Here is a 19,711-nt window from a genome sequence, read left to right on the forward strand (position 1 = left end):
TCCCCTGCTCCAGCACAGGTCATCCCACAGACTCACTGATGCTTCTTCCTCTTCACACTTTTCCCCTGTCCTCCCACAGGCTGTCCCTTCAGGAACTTTCCACTCCTGTGTGGACTCCTCATGGGCTGCAGCCTCCTTTAGGGGACATCCACCTGGTCTTCCATAGGCTGCGATGTAGAATCAGAATCATAGAATGGTTACTGTTGGAAAAGACCTTAAGATCATCAAGTTCCAACCCCCCTGCCATGGGCAGGGACACCTCGCACTGAACAGTATCACCCAAGGCCTCGTCCAACCAGGTCCTGAACACTGCCAGGGATGGAGCATTCACAACCTCCCTGGGCAACCCATTCCAGTGCCTCACCACCCTAGCAGGAAAGAATTTCGTCCTTATATCCAATCTAAACTTCCCCTGTTTCAGTTTTAACCCATTACCCCTTGTCCTATCACTACAGTCCATAATGAAGAGACCCTCCCCAGCATCCCTATAGGCCCCCTTCAGATACTGGAAGGCTGCTATTATGTCTCCACGCAGCCTTCTCTTCTCCAGGCTGAACAGCCCCAACTTTCTCAGCCTGTCTTCATATGGGAGGTGCTCCAGTCCCCTGATCATCCTCGTGGCCCTTCTCTGGACTTGTTCCAACAGTTCCACGTCTTTTTTATGTTGAGGACACCAGAACTGCACACAATACTCCAAGTGAGGTCTCACGAGAGCAGAGTAGAGAGGCGGCATAACCTCCTTTGACCTGCTGGTCACGCTCCTTTTGATGCAGCCCAGGATACAGTTGGCTTTCTGGGCTGCAAGCGCACACTGCCGGCTCATGTTCATTTTTTTATCGACCAACACCCCCAAGTCCTTCTTCTCCTCAGGGCTGCTCTGAATCTCTTCTCTGCCCAACCTGTAGCTGTGCCTGGGATTGCTCCGACCCAGGTGCAGGACCTTGCACTTACCATGGTTAAACTTCATGAGGTTGGCATCAGCCCACCTTACAAGTGTGCCAAGAATGGCATTCCTTCCCTCCAGCGTATCAACCGAACCACACAGCTTGGTGTCATCGGCAGACTTGCTGAGGGCGCACTCAATCCCACTGTCCATGTCAGCAACAAAGATGTTAAACAAGACCAGTCCCAACACCGATCCCTGAGGGACACCACTCATTACTGGTCTCCAGATGGACATTGAGCCATTGACCACAACTCTTTGTGTGTGGCCATCCAGCCAGTTCTTTATCCACCGAGTGGTCCATCCATCAAATTGATGCCTCTCCAATTTAGAGACAAGGATGTTGTGGCGAACGCTTTACACAAGTCCAGGTAGATGACATCAACTGCTCTACCCCTGTCCATCAGCTCTGTTGCCCCATCATAGAAGGCCCTTAGATTGGTCAGGCAGGATTTCCCCTTATTGAAGCCATGCTGTCTGTCACCAAGCACCTTGTCGATTTTCATGCATGCCTTCCAGGAGAATCTGCTCCAAGATTTTGCCAGGGACAGAGGTGAGACTGACTGGTCTGTAATTCCCTGGGTCATCCATTTTCCCCTTCTTGAAAATGGGGGTTATATTTCCCTTTTTCCAGTCATCGGGAATGTCACCTGACTGCCATGATTTTTCTAATATGGACAGTGGCTTAGCAACTTCATTTGCCAGCTCCTTCAGGACCCACGGATGGATCTCATCAGGACCCATGGACTTGTGCACATTCAGATTTTTAAGATGGTCTCAAACCAGATCCTCTCCTACAGTGGGCGCAAGGTCTTCATTCTCACAGTCCCTGCGTCTGCCTTCCAAGACTTGGGTGGTTTGGTCAGAGCCTTTGCCAGTGAAGACCGAGGCAAAGAAGTGACTAAGAACCTCAGCCTTCTCCAAATCCTGTGTAGCCAGTTCTCCCGAGAGCTTCCTGAGGGGGCCTACGGTCTCCCTAGTCTGTTTTTTATTTGCTGCGTACCTGTAGAATCCTTTCCTGTTATCCTCAACATCCCTAACCAAGTTTAATTCTAACTGGGCCTTGGCTTTCCTAATCTGGTCCCCAGCTTCCTGGACAACATCCTTGTACTCTTTCCAGGTTGCCTGTCCTTGCTTCCACTTTTTGTAAGCCTCTTTTTTTCATTTGAATTTTCCTCAGGAGCTCCTTATCCATCCAATGAGGTCTCCTGGCCCTCCTGCTGCACTTCCTTCTAGTTGGGATGCAGCACTCCTGAGCTTGTAGCAGGTGATCCCTGAATATCAACCAACAGTCTTGGGCCCCCCTGCCCTCTAGGACTATATCCCATGGAACCTTACCAAGCAGGTTCCTGAAGAGGCCAAAGTCTGCTCTTTTGAAGCCCAGAGCAGTGAGCTTGCTGCATGCTCTTCTCACTCTCCTGAGGATCTCAAATTCAACCATCTCGTGATCGCTGCATCCAAGGCTGCCCTGGAGCATCACATTTCCAACCAGTCCTTCCCTGTTGGTGAGCACGAGGTCAAGCATGGCACCTCTCCTTGTTGGCTCCTCTATTACTTGCAGAAGGAAGTTGTCTTCCACACAATCGAGGAACCTCCTGGATTGCTTGTGCCAGGCTGTACTGTCATTTCAACAGATGTCAGGGTGGTTGAAGTCACCCATGAGAACAAGGGCTTGGGAGTGTGAGGCTTTTCCTATCTGTCTATAGAGTGCTTCATCCGCAGGTTCTTTTTGATCAGGCGGTCTGTAACAGATCCCCACAGTAACGTCTCCCATAGCTTTTTCCCTTTAACCCTGACCCACAAACGCTCTGTTAACTGATCATCTGTCCCCAGACAGAGTTCCATACTCTCCAGCCTATCCCTAATGTAGATACCTGTTCCAGCATGGTCTTCTCTCCAAGGGTTGTAGAGGAATCTCTCCCCCAGCACCTGCAGCATCTCCTCCCCTCCTCCATCTTCCTCCTGCCATTTCATACTTTCCCCCACCTCAGTCCCTGTAGGGCAGTGCTTTTCCCTTCCTTAAAGTCTTTCCCTAAGGCACCCCCACCTTGGCCGAGGGGCTCAGCTGTGCCCTGCAGTGGGTCCATCAGAGGTCGCTGCAACCAACTGTGTCCCATATGGAGCAGCCCTAGCTTTTTCTGATAGAAGTCACCCCTGCAGTCTCTGAAGCCCCTCACCTTTCCACCCGCACCAAATCACACACTTTAGAAACAGGCGTCACCACCCCCAAAACCTCTCTCCATTGTTCTCTCTCTGCCTCTCCCGGGAGTGCTGATTTGGGTGAGACCAATGCTTCCAGTCCTGTACCTCTGCTGGGGGTAAACAATTGCTTTTTCAGTCTTGTCAACGTGGATCTGTTTAGTAGTACCAGTATTAGTTTCTTTTCCCTTTAAACTCACTTGAGAGAGCTGGAACCAAATAAAATCCCAGAGAACAAAATAAAACTGACGATTTCTGCAGTGATACACCTCTCCTCAATAGTTTTATTGTGCTTTCTTGTATTTCTACAAATCCTAGGGCAAGGTGTTAAACCAGAAAACTATGCTGCAACAAAAAACAGATAGCTGAGGTCTTCGCTCTTGAATTACAATAACCCATACAACTGTCCTGAGATTGTTGCTCAGGTAAAAAATATTATGGTCCTGACCTGGCAGATACCAACAAGCTGCTTCATGCAACAGCAGAATAAGCTGGTTGTCTAAGTTGACACCTCTACCTTTCCCACATCTAAGGGCTAGTTAATATTTTCTCTTTTTCAATGCAGATGTTTTTTCTCCCACTCGTTCAGTTTCAGTATTTCTATTGAAGTACAGGTTGTGAAGGATTCCCAATGACACACCTATTTCTGGCTCACACAGACACTGCAACAACTAATACTTCTGTGTTTCCATGGCATCTCAGAGACATCAATGGGTGGTTTATCTCTGTGCGACACAATTATCATTCAGTGTAAAATCCTCAAGTTATGTGTCAGGTTCACAAAATTCAATGCCATTTCTGCTTAGGGTATATTACAGCTTCACAGCTGGTCAAGGTTAGCAGCCATCATTCTGTGCCTGGTTTTGAAGATATGAAGCAGACCCTTCACATTAATTATGTATCATTCCCTAGAGCAAAGAAGTCACTTTTCTGTGCGCTTTGTCATGTGCCACATACATTATTGTCACACAATAAATAATAAAATGTTTGCATTAAATAGCAATAAATTAATAAGTGTGCTGCTCCCTAGGCTTAGACAGATCTAAGGAACTATGTGATACATGTAGTCCAACAGAGCTGCTTGGGCTGCTGCTTATTTGATGTGTCAGCCACATAAAATAGAAACCCACACTAAATATCAGTTTCACAAAGTACTCCTGCAAAATTAATTTGCTTGTTGCAGTGGAATAAACCTAATTGATACACTTCAGCAACATACCAGTTCTTTACAGTTACAGGACCTTTATTATCTGCTCTAATGCTCTAGCTAATGCTGGTGATTGGAAGTCACATTTAGGTCTATAAAGTTTAACAAACAGCGCCTGTAAGAAAACTGTGGGATTAGGTGTTATGACAATGAGGTATTGCTGCTTTTTACTTGCTAAAATTAAAGCATAGCTTCTCTGACAGAAGCAAACCATATCTGATCTGCATTCTTAGCTCAGGTAGTGGTACTGGTTTTGGTTTGCATAAGGTGCCAAGGTACATCAAGCATTTTCATTTTCTGCCTCCTAGATACATCCTTAATTTAGTAGCCTGAGATTCTCTTCATAACCCTAACTGTTTTAGGATTTGCTTGATCTTGGTTCAGGTTGTATCACAGCTAATCATTTACCTAATATTTATTATTTCTGAAGTCGTGAAAAATAACAGAGCCCAGGAATAAATATAACTTGCTACTGGGATTTACCAACATCTGTGACATGCTTTCTGTTCTTCACTTCTGAAGAAATATTTGAAGAGACACATGCATACAAAGATTTAATCACAAGATAAACTGGGCTGGCAATTAATTTCATTGTTTTTGAAATGTTTTCCTAAGAAACAAATTAATTCATAAAATAAACAACCCTTGCACTTTTTGGTAGTCTAAAACCAGGCCACTTAGAAATGCCAAGTCAGTAATTTGACTACTTGTCTGAGAGTCATCACAGACATTAAATCATACACATCTTAAAATTCTTCATAATTTTAACTTCAATCACTGAGTATTTCAATTCTATTTCAAACTATTTCACCAAAACATCAATCTTAAAATATTCCATTCATTATGGCTTGGAAAAATAGAGATATGACATTTCCCATGTATGTGCAGTTATTTTGTACTTTTCTGCCTTGCTATCAAATTTTATTCAGTCATAATTCAGGGCCTGCACTCACTACAAACACACAGGTTGCATTTCTCAGTGTTTACAATCCTTATCTCATACTAGACCAACAGTGAATGAAAAGCAGCCTGGGACTGCAAAAGTGAAAAGTCTGGTCTTTGGCAAAAGCCTTCATTTAAACAAATAGGTGAATATTCCAGTATGCCCTTTGAAAAAGTGGCGTTTGTACCTAGGGGATAATTACTAAATATCATTTGGGACCATTAGTATAAAATTACACGAGTTCCCATTATAAACGTTATTTTGTAATAAGACGAAATAAAGGCATGTTAAATATAAACATACTGTGGGAATATGTAAATGGTTAAAAAAAATATGAATCTTGTCAGAAAATCTTTGCATTAATTGTTGCAAAAACATACAATCCACTTAATAGCCATATAAAAATAACAGGCTGTTCATAAAAAGAAAGTCTAGAGAAAACAGCACGTGGTGGTTTTACTTAGTGTGTTAGCTGAAAGAAGTTGACCTTATAAAAGAAATTCTCCATGCTCTTTATTCTTAAGCATCAGGACACAGAGGTGAAGGTGAAACTAGATATAGATTAAGAAAACACAAGTTTCAAGTAGCTTAGTTTTTGTTCAAATTCTGCTTTAATTTTTTCTGGTTCCTTTTCCCCACTTGTGACAAGACACAGGCGGGAGGGAGGGAGGAAGGGAGGGAAGCAAGTGGATGAAAAGAATCTTTCTCAGCATTGGTCAAAACCAAAAATATCTCCGACCATTTCAGCATCTTGTTTCTGACTTCACCAAGCAAGTCAGGGTATCAGGGTACCAGTTGCTCTATGTGCAATATCTTCAGGGATACATAAATAAAAGAAACACATTGTTAAGAACAGTGTTTCAATATGAAAATCTAAGGTGGGTAACTCAAGGATACTAATGAAAAACACTGTGCCTAATCTTGTTTTACTCTTCTGATTTCCTTTTTTTTAAGATTAAAATCTATTTTAAAGATACAAAAACTAAAGAAACTGCAGTGCAGACGAAGGTTCCTGATTTTTATGAACAGGTGCACCTTGCACCCTTATTCTGATGTACAGATGCTCAGATCATAAATTAAAAAAAAATAATAAAGAAGATGCAAGCAAAACTATTATTACTTGTTTTTTCTCCCATTTATGGTAGGTCCCTGATTTCACTTCTTTCACCTCTCCATTTCAGCTCTCCCTTCTTCATGACTGCATTACTAGGTCTATCACATTCAGGACATTTCTGCAAGAACTTCACAACAACTGCATTCATAACCTCATTTCTGCAAAGAATCACTTGGAATCAGTTAAACTACCTTGCAGTTTCGGAAGTAGACAGGCTATATCCACCCACTATGACAAGCAGTGAAGCAGCAATCTGGAGGCTTTCTTACTTCCAATTCAAATGCAGCGATCTTCTACTCTGATTTCACCAGAATGAGAAGAGGAAGCACTAATATATCAGACTTCGTAAAACATCAGCCTTTTCTCTGCATGTCTTTGCTGACCAAAGTCCAACAACTGTACAGAGGTTTTCTTCCTCTGCCCTTCACTCTTTCCAGCATCAAGCAGAAAGTTAACATGGTGCTCAGCAACAACTAGCAGCTTCTGGAAATCTCAGCATTTCCGATGGAGATTAAAACTATGTGATTTCAGGGATAGATGGTTTAATCCTCTGGAGAAAAAATAACCCTAATCTGGGGTAGGGAGAAAGGACACTCTTTAGCATTTATTATCAAATACATACACACACACCCCTCACCAATTTTAGTTTTGTCACACAGTAAAAATAAACAAGCCCACAGAGTTTGAACAAAAATGTTTCCTTCTTTGCTAATAGGCTTAATCTATTAATACATTTTGATTAGATGTAATATTTCTTTGTAGCAAGCTTTTGGCAGTGCATAACCAGATGCTCAATAATATCCCTTGGACAAGCTTTACTCCCACATGTGCCTTTCCTTAAGTTTTTTGCAAAGTGATTATAAAATCATAGAATCACAGAATGATCAAGGCTGGAAAAGACCTTAAGATCATCTTGTTCCAATTGCCCTGCCATAGGCAGGGACATCTCACACTAGACCACATCAAATGACAGTCTCATGAACACCTGAAGCCCCTTCATTCCTCACTTTTCACTGCCATTTTTCCTCCTCCTACCCTCCTCCTCATTCCAGTGAAATTTACAATGGATAGATCTTAGTGATAGAGAGGAGGAGTACATTTCCTTCTTCTCCTGGCTCAGCTTCTCATGATCCTTTCCCAAGGTGGTCAAACACCCACACCGTGGGTAATTCTAGACTAGAATTTGTTCAGCAGGAACCACCAGCTGAGTGAAGCAGCAGCTGACCAGCATCAGAAAGCCAAGTGCTGCTACACTACACACATCATCTTGTCAGAAGAAACATTCAGGACACATCAGGATGAGCTCATTCAAAGCAAAGAGATCCCGGGGTGCTGGCAGTCAAAACTGTACGGGAAGCAGATGTAGAAGTACTGACATCCTCACACATTTCAAAGGCTTTGTTTCTGGTTACAACTATCCATTAAAAACAGCAACAACAAAAAATAATCATGGTCTAGCCTCAATAAAACACTGAATGATCTGGAAAACTAACAAACTTTGTCTGCACTATACCTGACCTCCTCACATGCTCATGGCGTTGAGCATCAACTGCGCAGCTCATAACCAGAAGGTCTCTTCAGGTAGATGATGCAGCACTGCTTTCTTGCAAGGCTCCGCTAACAAGCAATAGGTTCAAGCTCAACTTGGTTTTGTCCAGCATCTTTTCAAGGCCGTTCTAACTCACATTGCCAGCTCAGAACTAAAATTTCAAGTTTCTATGGACAATGCTCAAAATGGTTAATCTCTAGTCTTCAAAACTTTACTTCTGGAGTGTCAGACAGCTGTCATTTCTCTCCTGGGCAAGTTCTCCTCACTGACTTGAGCATCTCCTGACTCCAATTCCCTTTCACTGCAATAAGAACAAGGCATTGACTGAACCTGCAAGTGCTTCACTCAACAGAGGACATGAAGATGTCCTCTTCAGTTCATGTACCTAAGTATCAAAATAAACCCTGATTTGTCTCTCTTTTTTGTCAAATTAATGTACATACTATATCTGTGGTACAGAGCTGTAAATCTGTGTGGAAATGAAAGTATTTTTCTTGTATTATCACACTGTCTAGGACTAAGTATTTTTTATCCCTGACAGGGATTAATAATCAGAATCATATGAAGGAGCAGATACAAACAGCTTCCACCTCCCTCAATATATAACCCCTTATATTTTTCTTAATTATGGCCATCCAACATGTGATAACTTCCTGTGCCCTTGGACACCTTTTAGATCACCCTTCCAAGATGAGATTTGCAAACACTGGTCCCGCATCTATATATAAATTGAAACATGTCAGCTCTACAATTTAATTCAGGAAGACAGAATGGAAAAAGGATTTATATGTAAGGATAATAGAAAATCTATGTGCATCAGGCTAAAGACAGTCAAATACATGCAGATATCCAATTTTGTATCTACAGTGGAAACATCTGCTGGCTCTTACAGCTGCTTCTCTCCTCTTTTCTACTTCTATTTCCGTTCTTTTGCTTCCTAGTCCTCTTTGTTGAATGTAGATGCTTTTCCCTTATTATTTTTTCATCTTTGATTACCTTCTTGTAAAATAATAAAAGGAAAATGGAGAAATTGTTTTTTTTTCTAATGCCACCAGATCTAGAATTTCATGGCTGAGGTCCAACTAAATGCTTAACATTTTAAATTGTTATTTTTAATAATCATCATTATATACAGAGGCTTCCTCATTAAACAGGCCTGTATTACTGTAGCTCTATTTATAATCAACAGCTAGCTCCACCTAGTGTCTTCTTAATTCATCAGTGAAACAGCTAAAACCAGGTACTATAGATAAAACAGAGGCAAACTATAAAAATCGCTTGTCAGCTGGATGATGGCCACAGGCAGCATGCATTTATGCTTACCAGTGTCACAAGGAAAAGACCATTTTAAGTAACTACTGTCCAATGATAGCCAGCCAACACTCTTGAGACAAGGAGCGACTACCTGCTTCTGGGGTATAAAAGTAACACACGCGATATAAAACAGTTTTACTGCTACCCTGAAAAGGTGAATGGCACTTAAGCTGTTTATATGGCTTATTCTCTCTAGGGTTTCATCATCAACAACAAGGAAAAATTATTTCTAAATTTAACAGAACTTCCTTGAAGTAGAATAAAGATTTTTTTATTATTGTCATCAAAACTACAGAACTATTTTTGGCTATACAAGCCCTGTAGTGAACCTCTCCATTAAGAAGTATATCTCCCCTCCCAGCAGTTACAAAATAATTTACAATGTCTCTCAGAGATGATCAAAACAGGCAAACGCTCAAAATAGCTATTGGTATATCAGTTTTATTGATCTTTACCTTCAAACTTTCTAAGGCTGGTTCACTGCTGTGTATCTAGAAGCATCTATCTTTCTCAAACTGTTACAGCTTCAGTCAGCAACATTTAGTGTCTAATAGCCTGTTCTCCTTTTGACAAGACTACATAGAGTTCAGACTGCAAAATCATTTAAAATAAAATCAGAAAAATGAATATCTAATATGACAAGAGATTTGTTGTTTATCACCTTGGAAAAAATTATATACCTGATGAATAAGGGAGTTTACATTGAACAAAAGCATTTTGCAAGGCAAAATAAAGCAAATAATTTAACATAATCATCTCCTGCAAGCTACCAAGCAGTGTTTGAATGGTTGTTGCAACTCCAAAGAGGAAGGAAAGAGAGATCCTGCCTTACATTTAGAAATCACCACTTTTACTTCTGAGATCGAGGGTGACCCACTCCGATAGAGCTGACGTCTGTTTTAAACCTGTTCAAATCACCTGTCCGGAGCTGCTTAGTGTTTCCACCCTAGTGGTGATAAAAAAATATTTCAATATGTACAGTATACACTTAATGACCAGTTACTGTGACAGAGAGGGAGTATATATTGGGGGAGGGTAGGGGGGTAGGAGAGAGAGGGAGGGAGGAAGTGGACAGGAGGAAGGAACATATATTAAGATGATGCATACACCAAAGAAAGCAACTGTAAATTTTCTCAAACTTTCTCAAAATAGTCAGTGGAAAGTTATGCTTGTGACTCATATAGTTTAAAGTATTCACAGCTAAATTCAGTGATTAAATGATAACCTTGCTGCAATACAGAATCTGAATTTAATAAAATGCATATAAAAATGCTCTCTGATGTTTCAAAAATAACAGAATACTCCAGTTTTCAATAATTTAGCAGTTACTGTCATTTCTCATTAACAGCTTTCAAAATCCTGTCTGAAACAAGCTGATACAGAGAAATTAAGAGCAGTAATCAAGCAAGAAATGATAGACCAGCTGGGTAGGCATCAAGTTGGCAAAACGTGAATACAGTTCAATAGCTGAAACAGATGACGGAGTTGTTGAGAAACCCTGTAGGAGATACTGATGTATTTTCTTTATATAATACTGAACAACTGAATAAATATCAAGAGCTAAAAACTAATGGAGAATAAAACCTGTCAGAAAAACAAAACAAAACAAAACAAAAAACAACACAACTATCTATAAAGCAGAGACGTGCAATAATATCTTTTCATTATACCAAAGCATTCAGTACATGCATCTTCATTTCCTCGGGATTCCTGAATATGCCAATACATCAATCAGAGTCTGCTAGTGAATCAAAGGGAGCCTTTCCTAGTCTTGTTTCGCATGTTTGCTTCTCTCTACCTGAGGCTTCACAGACTTAGAAAATACTTTATTCTTCAGTATCATCGTAACACAACACTCTCTTTCAAGCAAGCGATTCCCGGAGCTTGGAGGCGAGCAGGAAAGAAAGGGTAACACAAGCATAAATGAAACTGCAAAATCCATTTTGCACAAGGAATGTTGTTTTCAGAGTTTCAAGACCTCAGCAACAAATCCTCTGCCAGAGGAGGCAGCTCATTCTAGCATATGCTTTGTCATGGTCAGTTTCTAATTACATTCATAATGATGCAATAGCTTTGATAATCCTACCTTCCATGCCAGCTGCTTTTCTTGTCACTCCATCATGCCAATAAGTTGGCTGCCGTAACAAATCAAGATAGTGCAAAACAGCATCTTTCCCCTGCATCTGTCATCTTCCTGAAAGCATTCTATTACTGCCGACTGCTGGGAACCAGAAAGTCTATTTGAATTCCAGCAGCTCCCCTTTCGCATGATTCAAGTTAGGTTAGGTGGGCATGCCTAACATGATTCTCTCCATCATTTATTATGCAGCTGCTACACCGTCGGTGTGGTAACCACTCTGACTTTATCCGATACGTCAGTCTTGCAAACCTCTACCTCCGTGCAAACACATGAGCCACAGAAGCATCTTGCATATAATGAGCATTCTCCCTGTCTAAAAAGAGTGCATCTGCAAATCTGTTTCAAATCCTGCTGCTCGCATTGTCCTCTAAGGCTGATGCAAATGTTTGAAGAATTTTTTTATTCTCACGTTTTGTCTCTTCAGAAAGCACGCCTCTTCATGCACGCTTGAATTATTCACACTTCAGCTAAACATTTGCTGATTTGTGTCCAGCCAAACAGCATCTTCCCGTTGAAACTCTGCTCGAAAGCTACTTCTGAATAACAGTGCTGAGCATTCACACTCTCAACTCTCTTTCATTTTAAACATGGCTTTTATAGCTACACCTTTAGTTGCTTTTACGCAATGAATGGCTATCTAATGAGGGAATGGAACATTTTTAAGCAATTTATCTAGGTCTACCTGTAGGTGACTTGCTTTTTTGTGCTTTATGCATTTTAGCTGCGACTGGATAGCAATGTTAGAGCATCTTGATATTCTTAAAGGGGCAAGAACACCACCATAAGCTGTTTTTCACCAGCTTGTGGAGGACACTCTTAAACAACAGTTTCCTTATCTGCTTCTGAGTATTGTGAATTAAAAGGATAGGATTGTTTTGTTGTCTTTCTATTTATATTTTCTGTTGGGGTGGGGGGAAAAAAACCACACTTGCGTCACTGATTTAAGAAGAATATTAATAGAAATTGACATATTCACATCAATCAACCTCCAAGTTAAATTAGCTGCATCTCCTCCCACCACTTCTGCCTGTAGTTCAGAGTCAAGGCATTTCATCTTTAATGCGTCTGCGTGCTCATAAGCTGAATAAACATCCCCAACCCCACATAGGAAAGTTCGAATACTTGAGAGAGAAAAAAGAAAGAACTTAATATATGCAGCTGCCTGGCTAAAACCTGTTAAGTGAAGTAGTGATGGAGAGCACAATGATGATCACTCCTTCCTCAGCATTTGCACAGTGGCAAAGGAGGAGGAAGGAAGGGGAAAGGGCACGGTGCCTTGCAATGCAGCCAGCTCAGCATCACTCTCCAGTTCTCATATTCCTGGCTCAAGAGGCTCACAAAGTTTTACTTAAGCCTCACTTTTTCACTAAGGTAAGACGTGTTGGACTTCTCTGTGGTTTGCACACACAACCCCACCCCAAAAGTCCCTTCCTCCCCCACAATTTCCTATCCTCACAGTTAAGCTCCTGAGCCTCCTAGCTATGAAAAAGAAGCTTGAAAACATGAGCTTAGGGGAGCTCTAACTCACAGAAAATGAAGGGGAGGGGGGGAAAAAAATTAAAAAAAAGGAAAAAAGGTAACAGAATCTGAGAATCTCCTACTTCAAAAAAAAAAAAAAAGAAAAAAATATAAAAATTAATGGGGAAAAATGGTAATTAAAAAAAAAAAAAACCAACCAACCAAACAAACAAAAAAAACACCAACCAAAAACCAGGACATCTGATAGCTTCCTCTAGACTTCCAACAGGGGAGTTATCAGTGGGTGGGAGAGCAGGGTAGATCCCTCCTCGCCCCTCCCCAGAGCCCCAGCCCAAGGGCTAGAGACAGGGTTTGGGGTGCCCAGCCCATAGGCAGAGGGAAAGGCACGCTCCTGCAGCAAAAACCCACTGACAGGCCACAGTGGGAGCAGGCTGGCACTAGGGTGCCAAGTGTGGGAGAGCTCCCAGCTCTGCTGGGAGGGATTCAACTGCCTGCTCTCGCCCACATCTAAATGGCACAGCTGACACCTGAATGAGCTACCATAGCATGGCGCGGGTTATATTTGATACTGTATTTATTCCTAGCATGCTGCCAGAAAATGCCTTTTTAGAGATTTCATGTAAATAAAGTAGAATTACTACATCTGTTCCTCTGTCTGTAGCAGCATGTATCAACGAGCTAATTTTGCATTCAAGGCAACAGAGACAGTCCTGTCGTATAGCTGTAAAGTGCACAACTACAAAGTGCCTATCTCAAAATACTGTCAGATCCTTTTTGCTCACAGTTCAAGTCATTTCTGAAGTGAAACAAACCAGACAATAAATGAGGACTGACTTTGAAGTCACCATAAATTCTAAGTGCATAAAAGGATATGCTTAATATTTCACACTTCTAGCTGCTTTGTGATTTTAAAACCATAGACACAGCAACAAGGCATTTACATGGTATTTCACAACAGAGGAGTTTTGAGTTCATAGCTCACATAGCTTGGAGTTGCAGGAACAACCTAAAGTACCTAAAAACTCACCAAAGGCTTGAGTTCTAGTTCAGTGAGTTTTGAGCTGTGCAAGATTATAGATAGAAATATCCAGAAAAACATTTCATATGTTAATAAGACAAATAATACTGGTAAGAGAATGGGGGCATCTAGTATGGCATAAATATACTTCAGCAGAAGCCTACGCCACAGCCAGATACCTCAGAAGGAAGTACAAAAACAGGGAAACAGCCAGAAGGGAGGGGGAAAGAAAGAGTGAATTTTGGGAAATATTTCCAGAAAAGTAATCATATCATTACAAGAAGGATCCATGGGGGTTTATCATTCAGTATTAGCGCTGGGCAGCACAGCACAGAGTGGACACAATACAGTTTAGCTGCTCAGACCATTCGTCCTCAGACCATGTTCAGATGAGGCCTATGGGAAGTACCCATTTTTGGAAGAAGGGAACTGTAATATAGCAGGTTTTGAATCTTCTGTGTACACTAGTTGCACAAAAAAATTTAGCCTAGAAAGTAATGGAGAATATGGGAGGAGAAACAAGTATCAGTTATTCTGTCCATGTACTAATAGGGCAGATTAATAGCTGGCTTTGGTCGCCAGCTCTTCTGCATTTTTCTGAGAAAACAACAGCCTTGGTTACTGCTTATTGTAACTGGATTCAGCATCTGCATAGACACAATTATAGCATCCCACCCATATGGAATGAATTGCTTTAGAGAGAAAGCTCTATGGGTAGCAATCCCAGACTCTACAATAACACAAATACATAATTTTGTGTCTTATACAGAATAGTCCCCAGTCTGGAAAGAGGAAGAATAAACAACGAATGGAAAAACACTCATCAAGTGGTATTCTGCTTTTTACAGTATTAAACTTGGTAGGCAAAGAAAATACAATGTATTTGGGTGACAACAGCATGAGAAAGGAAGGAAGCTCATCCCTCTATTCCATCTACATCTTATGGCAAAGACATGTCTATTCATTTTAATTGCTTCACTGCTACTGGAGCAACTAATTGGCATATTCAGTGTGCTTGAGTTTGATTATGGTGGTGTGTGCACATTACAATGATAGTTAAGATACCATGAATCTCTTCCTGCTGCCATTTTCCCTTTTTTGTTTTCCTCTCTGAAAGCATCAGTGACCCCAACTACATGAGAGTATATAACAGATCACTGAAAAAAATGAAGCAAGCCTTGACCTTCAGCCCTGCACGACACTCTACATAATGCACTGTCTCTAGCATGCTAAAATGAATGCTGATTTTACCAAGCAAAAATTGTTCATTTGCTTTGCTAATATGTCTCCTGAAGAAAGTCAATTTCTCTTCCCTTTTTCTCTGCCTCCCATTATACTTAGGTACTTCAACCCTCCCCCTTTAAACAACTAACTCAGTCAATCAATCACGCAAGAAAATACCTTAATGATATACTGTGCATGTTTTGATTAATAAACATCTCCAATGGGAGCAGTGGAAAGCTTTTTGGACAATATAGACAGGAGCTATTAATTTTTTTTTTTTTTACTGTTAATCATTCTATATTAACTACTTCTCAATTACATGACTTCTGATGTGTAATTATAAAAGTAAGCTGTCCATAAAGAATCACTTCCCATGGAGTTAGAGCCAGTAGTACTTTAATTTTAATGACAATATCTCAATATTTTAGAGAGGCTGATTTCTGACAATTATAGCACATGTAGCTTTGACTGTTCAAGATTAAAAAAAAAATAATGCTACAGAAGTGTATAAAAATCTGAAAATGATAATGCATACAAAGTCATGTCTCTAGAAAGTAAAAGCTCACTACAACCATCATTTCCACACAGATTCTTACAAGCCCTGGGTCTCCAATGGAATGGCTCAAAGCCCAGTCATCCAGACAAGGCTGCTGAGTTAGCCAGAAAGAACTTTCAGATGTGGATGTCTAAAATCATCCAGCCCAACACCTGGCATCAATCCCAAGAGCTGAAACTTTAAGGAGTTTGAAACATTTTGCCCATCTCCACCATGGTTTATTCAATTATTTTTGTGCAGCATTCTTTTTTTTTTTTTTTTAATCGATTCTCAGGTGTACAAAATTCAGCTAAGTTCAACATTTTGTCATAAACCAAAAGCTCAGAAGACTCTTATCTGAAGACATGCCAGGAGGAGTCATGACTAACTTTTCAAAGTGAGAATGATCCCATTTATGGTAAGAAAGTTTTACCTAGTTTTATTACAGATGTACTACGACAATAATAAGCAGTGATTTCCTCAGCAACCCAAAGATTTCACATTACAAGACTTGCAAATAAAAAAATATTCCCAAAAGATATTACAGAAACTGTTATCTGAGGGCAAAAACTGGATGCTGTACATAATTTTTGAAAATTACTGTGTGATATGGTCATCTGAACACTGCTACAAACCTGGATCTCTCAAATGCAGCAACTGTTGAGGATTTTTAATGCCAACCTCTGCTTATGTCTACAGATAAGCCAACAGTCTACATTTTCTTCTCACATAGCATATGTATTTCAGTGACTGTGAATTTTAAATACTAGGTTCTACCAAGAAAGAAAAGAAAAAGAAAACCAACCAAGCTAACTCATTCTCCAAATATTTAACACACATCAGAAAGCAGAAACACAGAGTTTCACTATGAAATACTCAGAGAATTGGTGGCCTTGAAGCCTTCAGGAAACGCTGTTAATCTTTCTCCTTAAGCGTTTCTTGTATGTGCTGTTAGCACAGAACTACACAATAACATGAAGTTTTAAGATGCTAATTATATATAACATGTATTTTGTTCTCTCACAATTCATTTTAAATGAGACTGACTTGAGCTACACAGCTTTAACCTTCTTCCATTTGTACCTTTACTTCTCTGGGAAAAGGCATTGTTCAGGAATACTAGGCTTGAAATAATTACCAACATAAGCATCTTAATTTGTTCATTCTTTCTACAGCTGCAGTCCATATACAGGATGGGGCATAAGAGATGTACCGGGGGAAAACACTAGAAACTAAAAGCCAGAAATAACAACCTAACACACATCTCAGTCTACCCTTCCCTGCAGCCACTGTGTGTCAGTACTTCATTCACTGTGGTATTGAGCTCATCAGTGCTCTCATCTAGTATAGCTCGCTAGCAAAGTACTCAACATCTCTCTCCATTTTCACCAAATGCAGATGATTGTCACATAAGCTAAATGGTAGCTGGTTGATAAATGCTTTGGAATCACAGATCATATGCTTTCAAATGTTTTCTATTAGTCATTCCAACTGCTACTGCAGTTATGTTCTGGTTTCGCAGTATTTCCAATTCATTGCATTGGTTCCCTGGTGGAGTGTTAACCAATTGGTAACATGCATATGAATGCAATATGTTGCAAAACTAATTAAAGCAAATTCTACCACATTCCGAACTCCTGCAGTATCTCAAACTTATCTTCTTATTACCAGAATAATAACATATGGAAACCATGACTTTAGAGGTGAACACCTTCTCCCCTTCCTGGCATAAATGCAGCAACATGGGTTTCAGCATATTAAAATCCCATAAAATTTTACATTTATGGTTTCTATAAGAGGAAACAAAGCTACACAGCATCACTGAAAGATGTTGCAACACATATTCTAAATTAAACCAAAATAAAGTCCATAACAGTTGATTTGCACTTCACAACGGACTTACTGTCTTAGAAAGTTAAGTTCTCCCTGCAGTGACCACAAAAGAATCTTCTACCCTTCCCTCCATCCTTTGTCAGCAGAAATAACATACTTCACATTTTGTATCCCTACCCTTGAATAATCTGCTTTAACACTGAAGATTTAAGAGAGGATGTTTACAGTTTTACTGTAATATATGTACTAAGTAGGAAGAAAAAAACCTCTGACAAAGTCAACTTGGTTTCTCTGGAAATTAATACATGTACAAAAAAAAAAAAAAAAACACATCCCAGATGCTATTGTTTTTAAAATATGAGATTGAAGATAAAAATCTAAATCTGAAACAAAAGTTGAGTTCATCATCCACAACTGTTAGCGCTCAATAACCTTCTCAACTTCAGCACGATCAATTTTCCATGTGAACAATCTGAAGAATACACATCTTTAAGTTATTATGCACCCATAGGGCAACCCTCTCAGCACCCATGGAGGTACAATGGGCTTCTGCCAAAGAGCTGGGTTTCTAAGTTTTGTTTGCATTAAGGTTATAAAATCTTTTCTAAATCTCTCCAGAATCAATGAGGTGGATAAGAACAATCTTCTGACAGCAGTAGAAGACTTTGTTAGCCCAAAGTCCTTCCACTTCCGGCAGTCCTGATGAGAAACAAGTTAGATGGGCTCATTTTCTATCTTAAAGAGAACGATGATCCCCTCAGTTAACAGTCTGAATCGAATTAAAAAAATATCTTTGATTTAGTTCTGTGACACAGGTCCTGCAGAACAGCTCTCCCATGTGCTGTGGACCAGGACAACACATTTCAACTGTTTCAAAGGCAGGCCACAGTAAGGGACTACTTTGCCTTGCAGCACAGGAAAAACAAAGTCAGAGCTCCCTGTAAATCCAGGAGCCAGGTAGGTGAGTGGGGACTATGGTCTGAGCTATGGGGCACCTCAGTTTCAGTTTCACATGCCTTCCCTCTACAAAGTTCTGCCAGTTTTCCTTCAGTTGCAGAGCAGCTACTCCTACTTTCCTATCCACAGGACACACGTACTTTTCAACACTGTGAATATTTCATTATTTATTTTGATCCACAGACTGGCCAGGGCACAGTGAGTTATTTGGGCTGCCCTAGATAGAAGGGCATATAATTGTAATTTAGAAGGCACTTCAGCAAGGTCCTTTTGTCACTCAGCCAGAGCTGAAAGCAAATTTAGGGGAAGGCATAACCCTTCAATAGTCAGTTCCCAGCCAAAGGCAGCAACCCGAGAACCCTGAGGCATCAGCCTTTCAGACCTCACACCTGTGGTGGCCATGGAGCCACACGTGAGACTGGGAGCACTTCCTAGAGATGTGAGAACCAGGCAGGAAGAAGTAACACTGGGTTTTGTGGTGATTGATGCACTGCTCTCATTAGTTGAATTAGTAAACCTGTGGCCCAATTAAACCCTCTCTCTTGTATCCTGTCAAACTTCCAGCATATCTGGGGCACTGAATGGCACCAGTGAGCAGAGTGGCAGCTGCCAAGGATCTCTTTGCTTGCCAAGCTTCATTTTTAACATTATTTTGCATAATATCAGTGTGCAATCATTTTTGTATTGTATCAGCACAATAGCTGAGATTTTGATGATATCAACAGAGTACATAACATAGCTCAAAGGGTTGTGTTTTGTTGGGTTTTTTTTTAAGTCTAAAAGGTGAATTCAGGTATTGCATATGGAAACAAAGTGTGGGAATACATGTTCCCTAAGCAGTTATTACTTCTTTTTTCCACTATTCAAGATTCAGGGCACATTCTGCTACACTTGTAACATGGTATTACATTACTTGATTCACACTGATTCACGTTACCAACACTTTTTATGCAAAAAACTGCAGAACTTAATGACCTCATCATCGCCAAAAAATAATTATCTTGCAAATTTCCCAGGAAACTGTGACTTCAGTCAGTACAAACAGAAAGCCAGTTCTGGTAAAAGTGACAGACACCTGCATCAGCTCCCAGTTCAACATCATCAGTGTGCAACACGTGGCTGCTGCTGCATGCAGCATCCTTCTAGGCCATTTTGGAGCTAGTAGATGTGGTCCAAAGCACAGAGTTGAAGAAGACAAGTAAAAAGGAATCACAGAAAAAGAATTACTGTATGCAGTTTCTGTGTGCAAACACAGA

At 40.5% G+C, this 19,711-nt stretch overlaps 1 protein-coding gene and 1 long non-coding RNA gene across 15 annotated transcripts in view; both read right to left on the minus strand.

Annotated features, from left to right (window-relative positions):
• DMD (dystrophin) overlaps positions 1-19,711 on the minus strand; it is a 1,213,044-nt gene that overhangs the window by 1,093,398 nt on the left and 99,935 nt on the right. For 2 of the 14 annotated variants that reach the window (XM_062608093.1, XM_062608081.1), the window contains exon 1: positions 11,356-11,903. The exons of 11 other annotated variants lie outside the window; for them this stretch is intronic. In XM_062608093.1, the coding sequence (XP_062464077.1) occupies positions 11,356-11,452 (97 nt within the window). In that variant the 5' untranslated portion in view covers positions 11,453-11,903. Of the gene's footprint in view, positions 1-11,355; positions 11,905-19,711 lie in introns of those variants that run through there. One more of the 14 variants, XM_062608108.1, reaches the window with a different exon arrangement.
• Positions 7,103-10,859, minus strand: LOC134158312 (uncharacterized). Its single transcript, XR_009962713.1, has 2 exons — positions 9,279-10,859; positions 7,103-8,954 (listed from the first exon to the last, which is right to left on the minus strand). It is a non-coding gene; the product is annotated as an uncharacterized LOC134158312 (long non-coding RNA).

The sequence above is a fragment of the Pezoporus occidentalis genome, unplaced genomic scaffold (genome assembly GCF_034315485.1).
Source record: "Pezoporus occidentalis ecotype Australia unplaced genomic scaffold, CSIRO_AGI_Poc_V1 ctg129, whole genome shotgun sequence".
Classification (NCBI taxonomy): domain Eukaryota; kingdom Metazoa; phylum Chordata; class Aves; order Psittaciformes; family Psittacidae; genus Pezoporus; species Pezoporus occidentalis.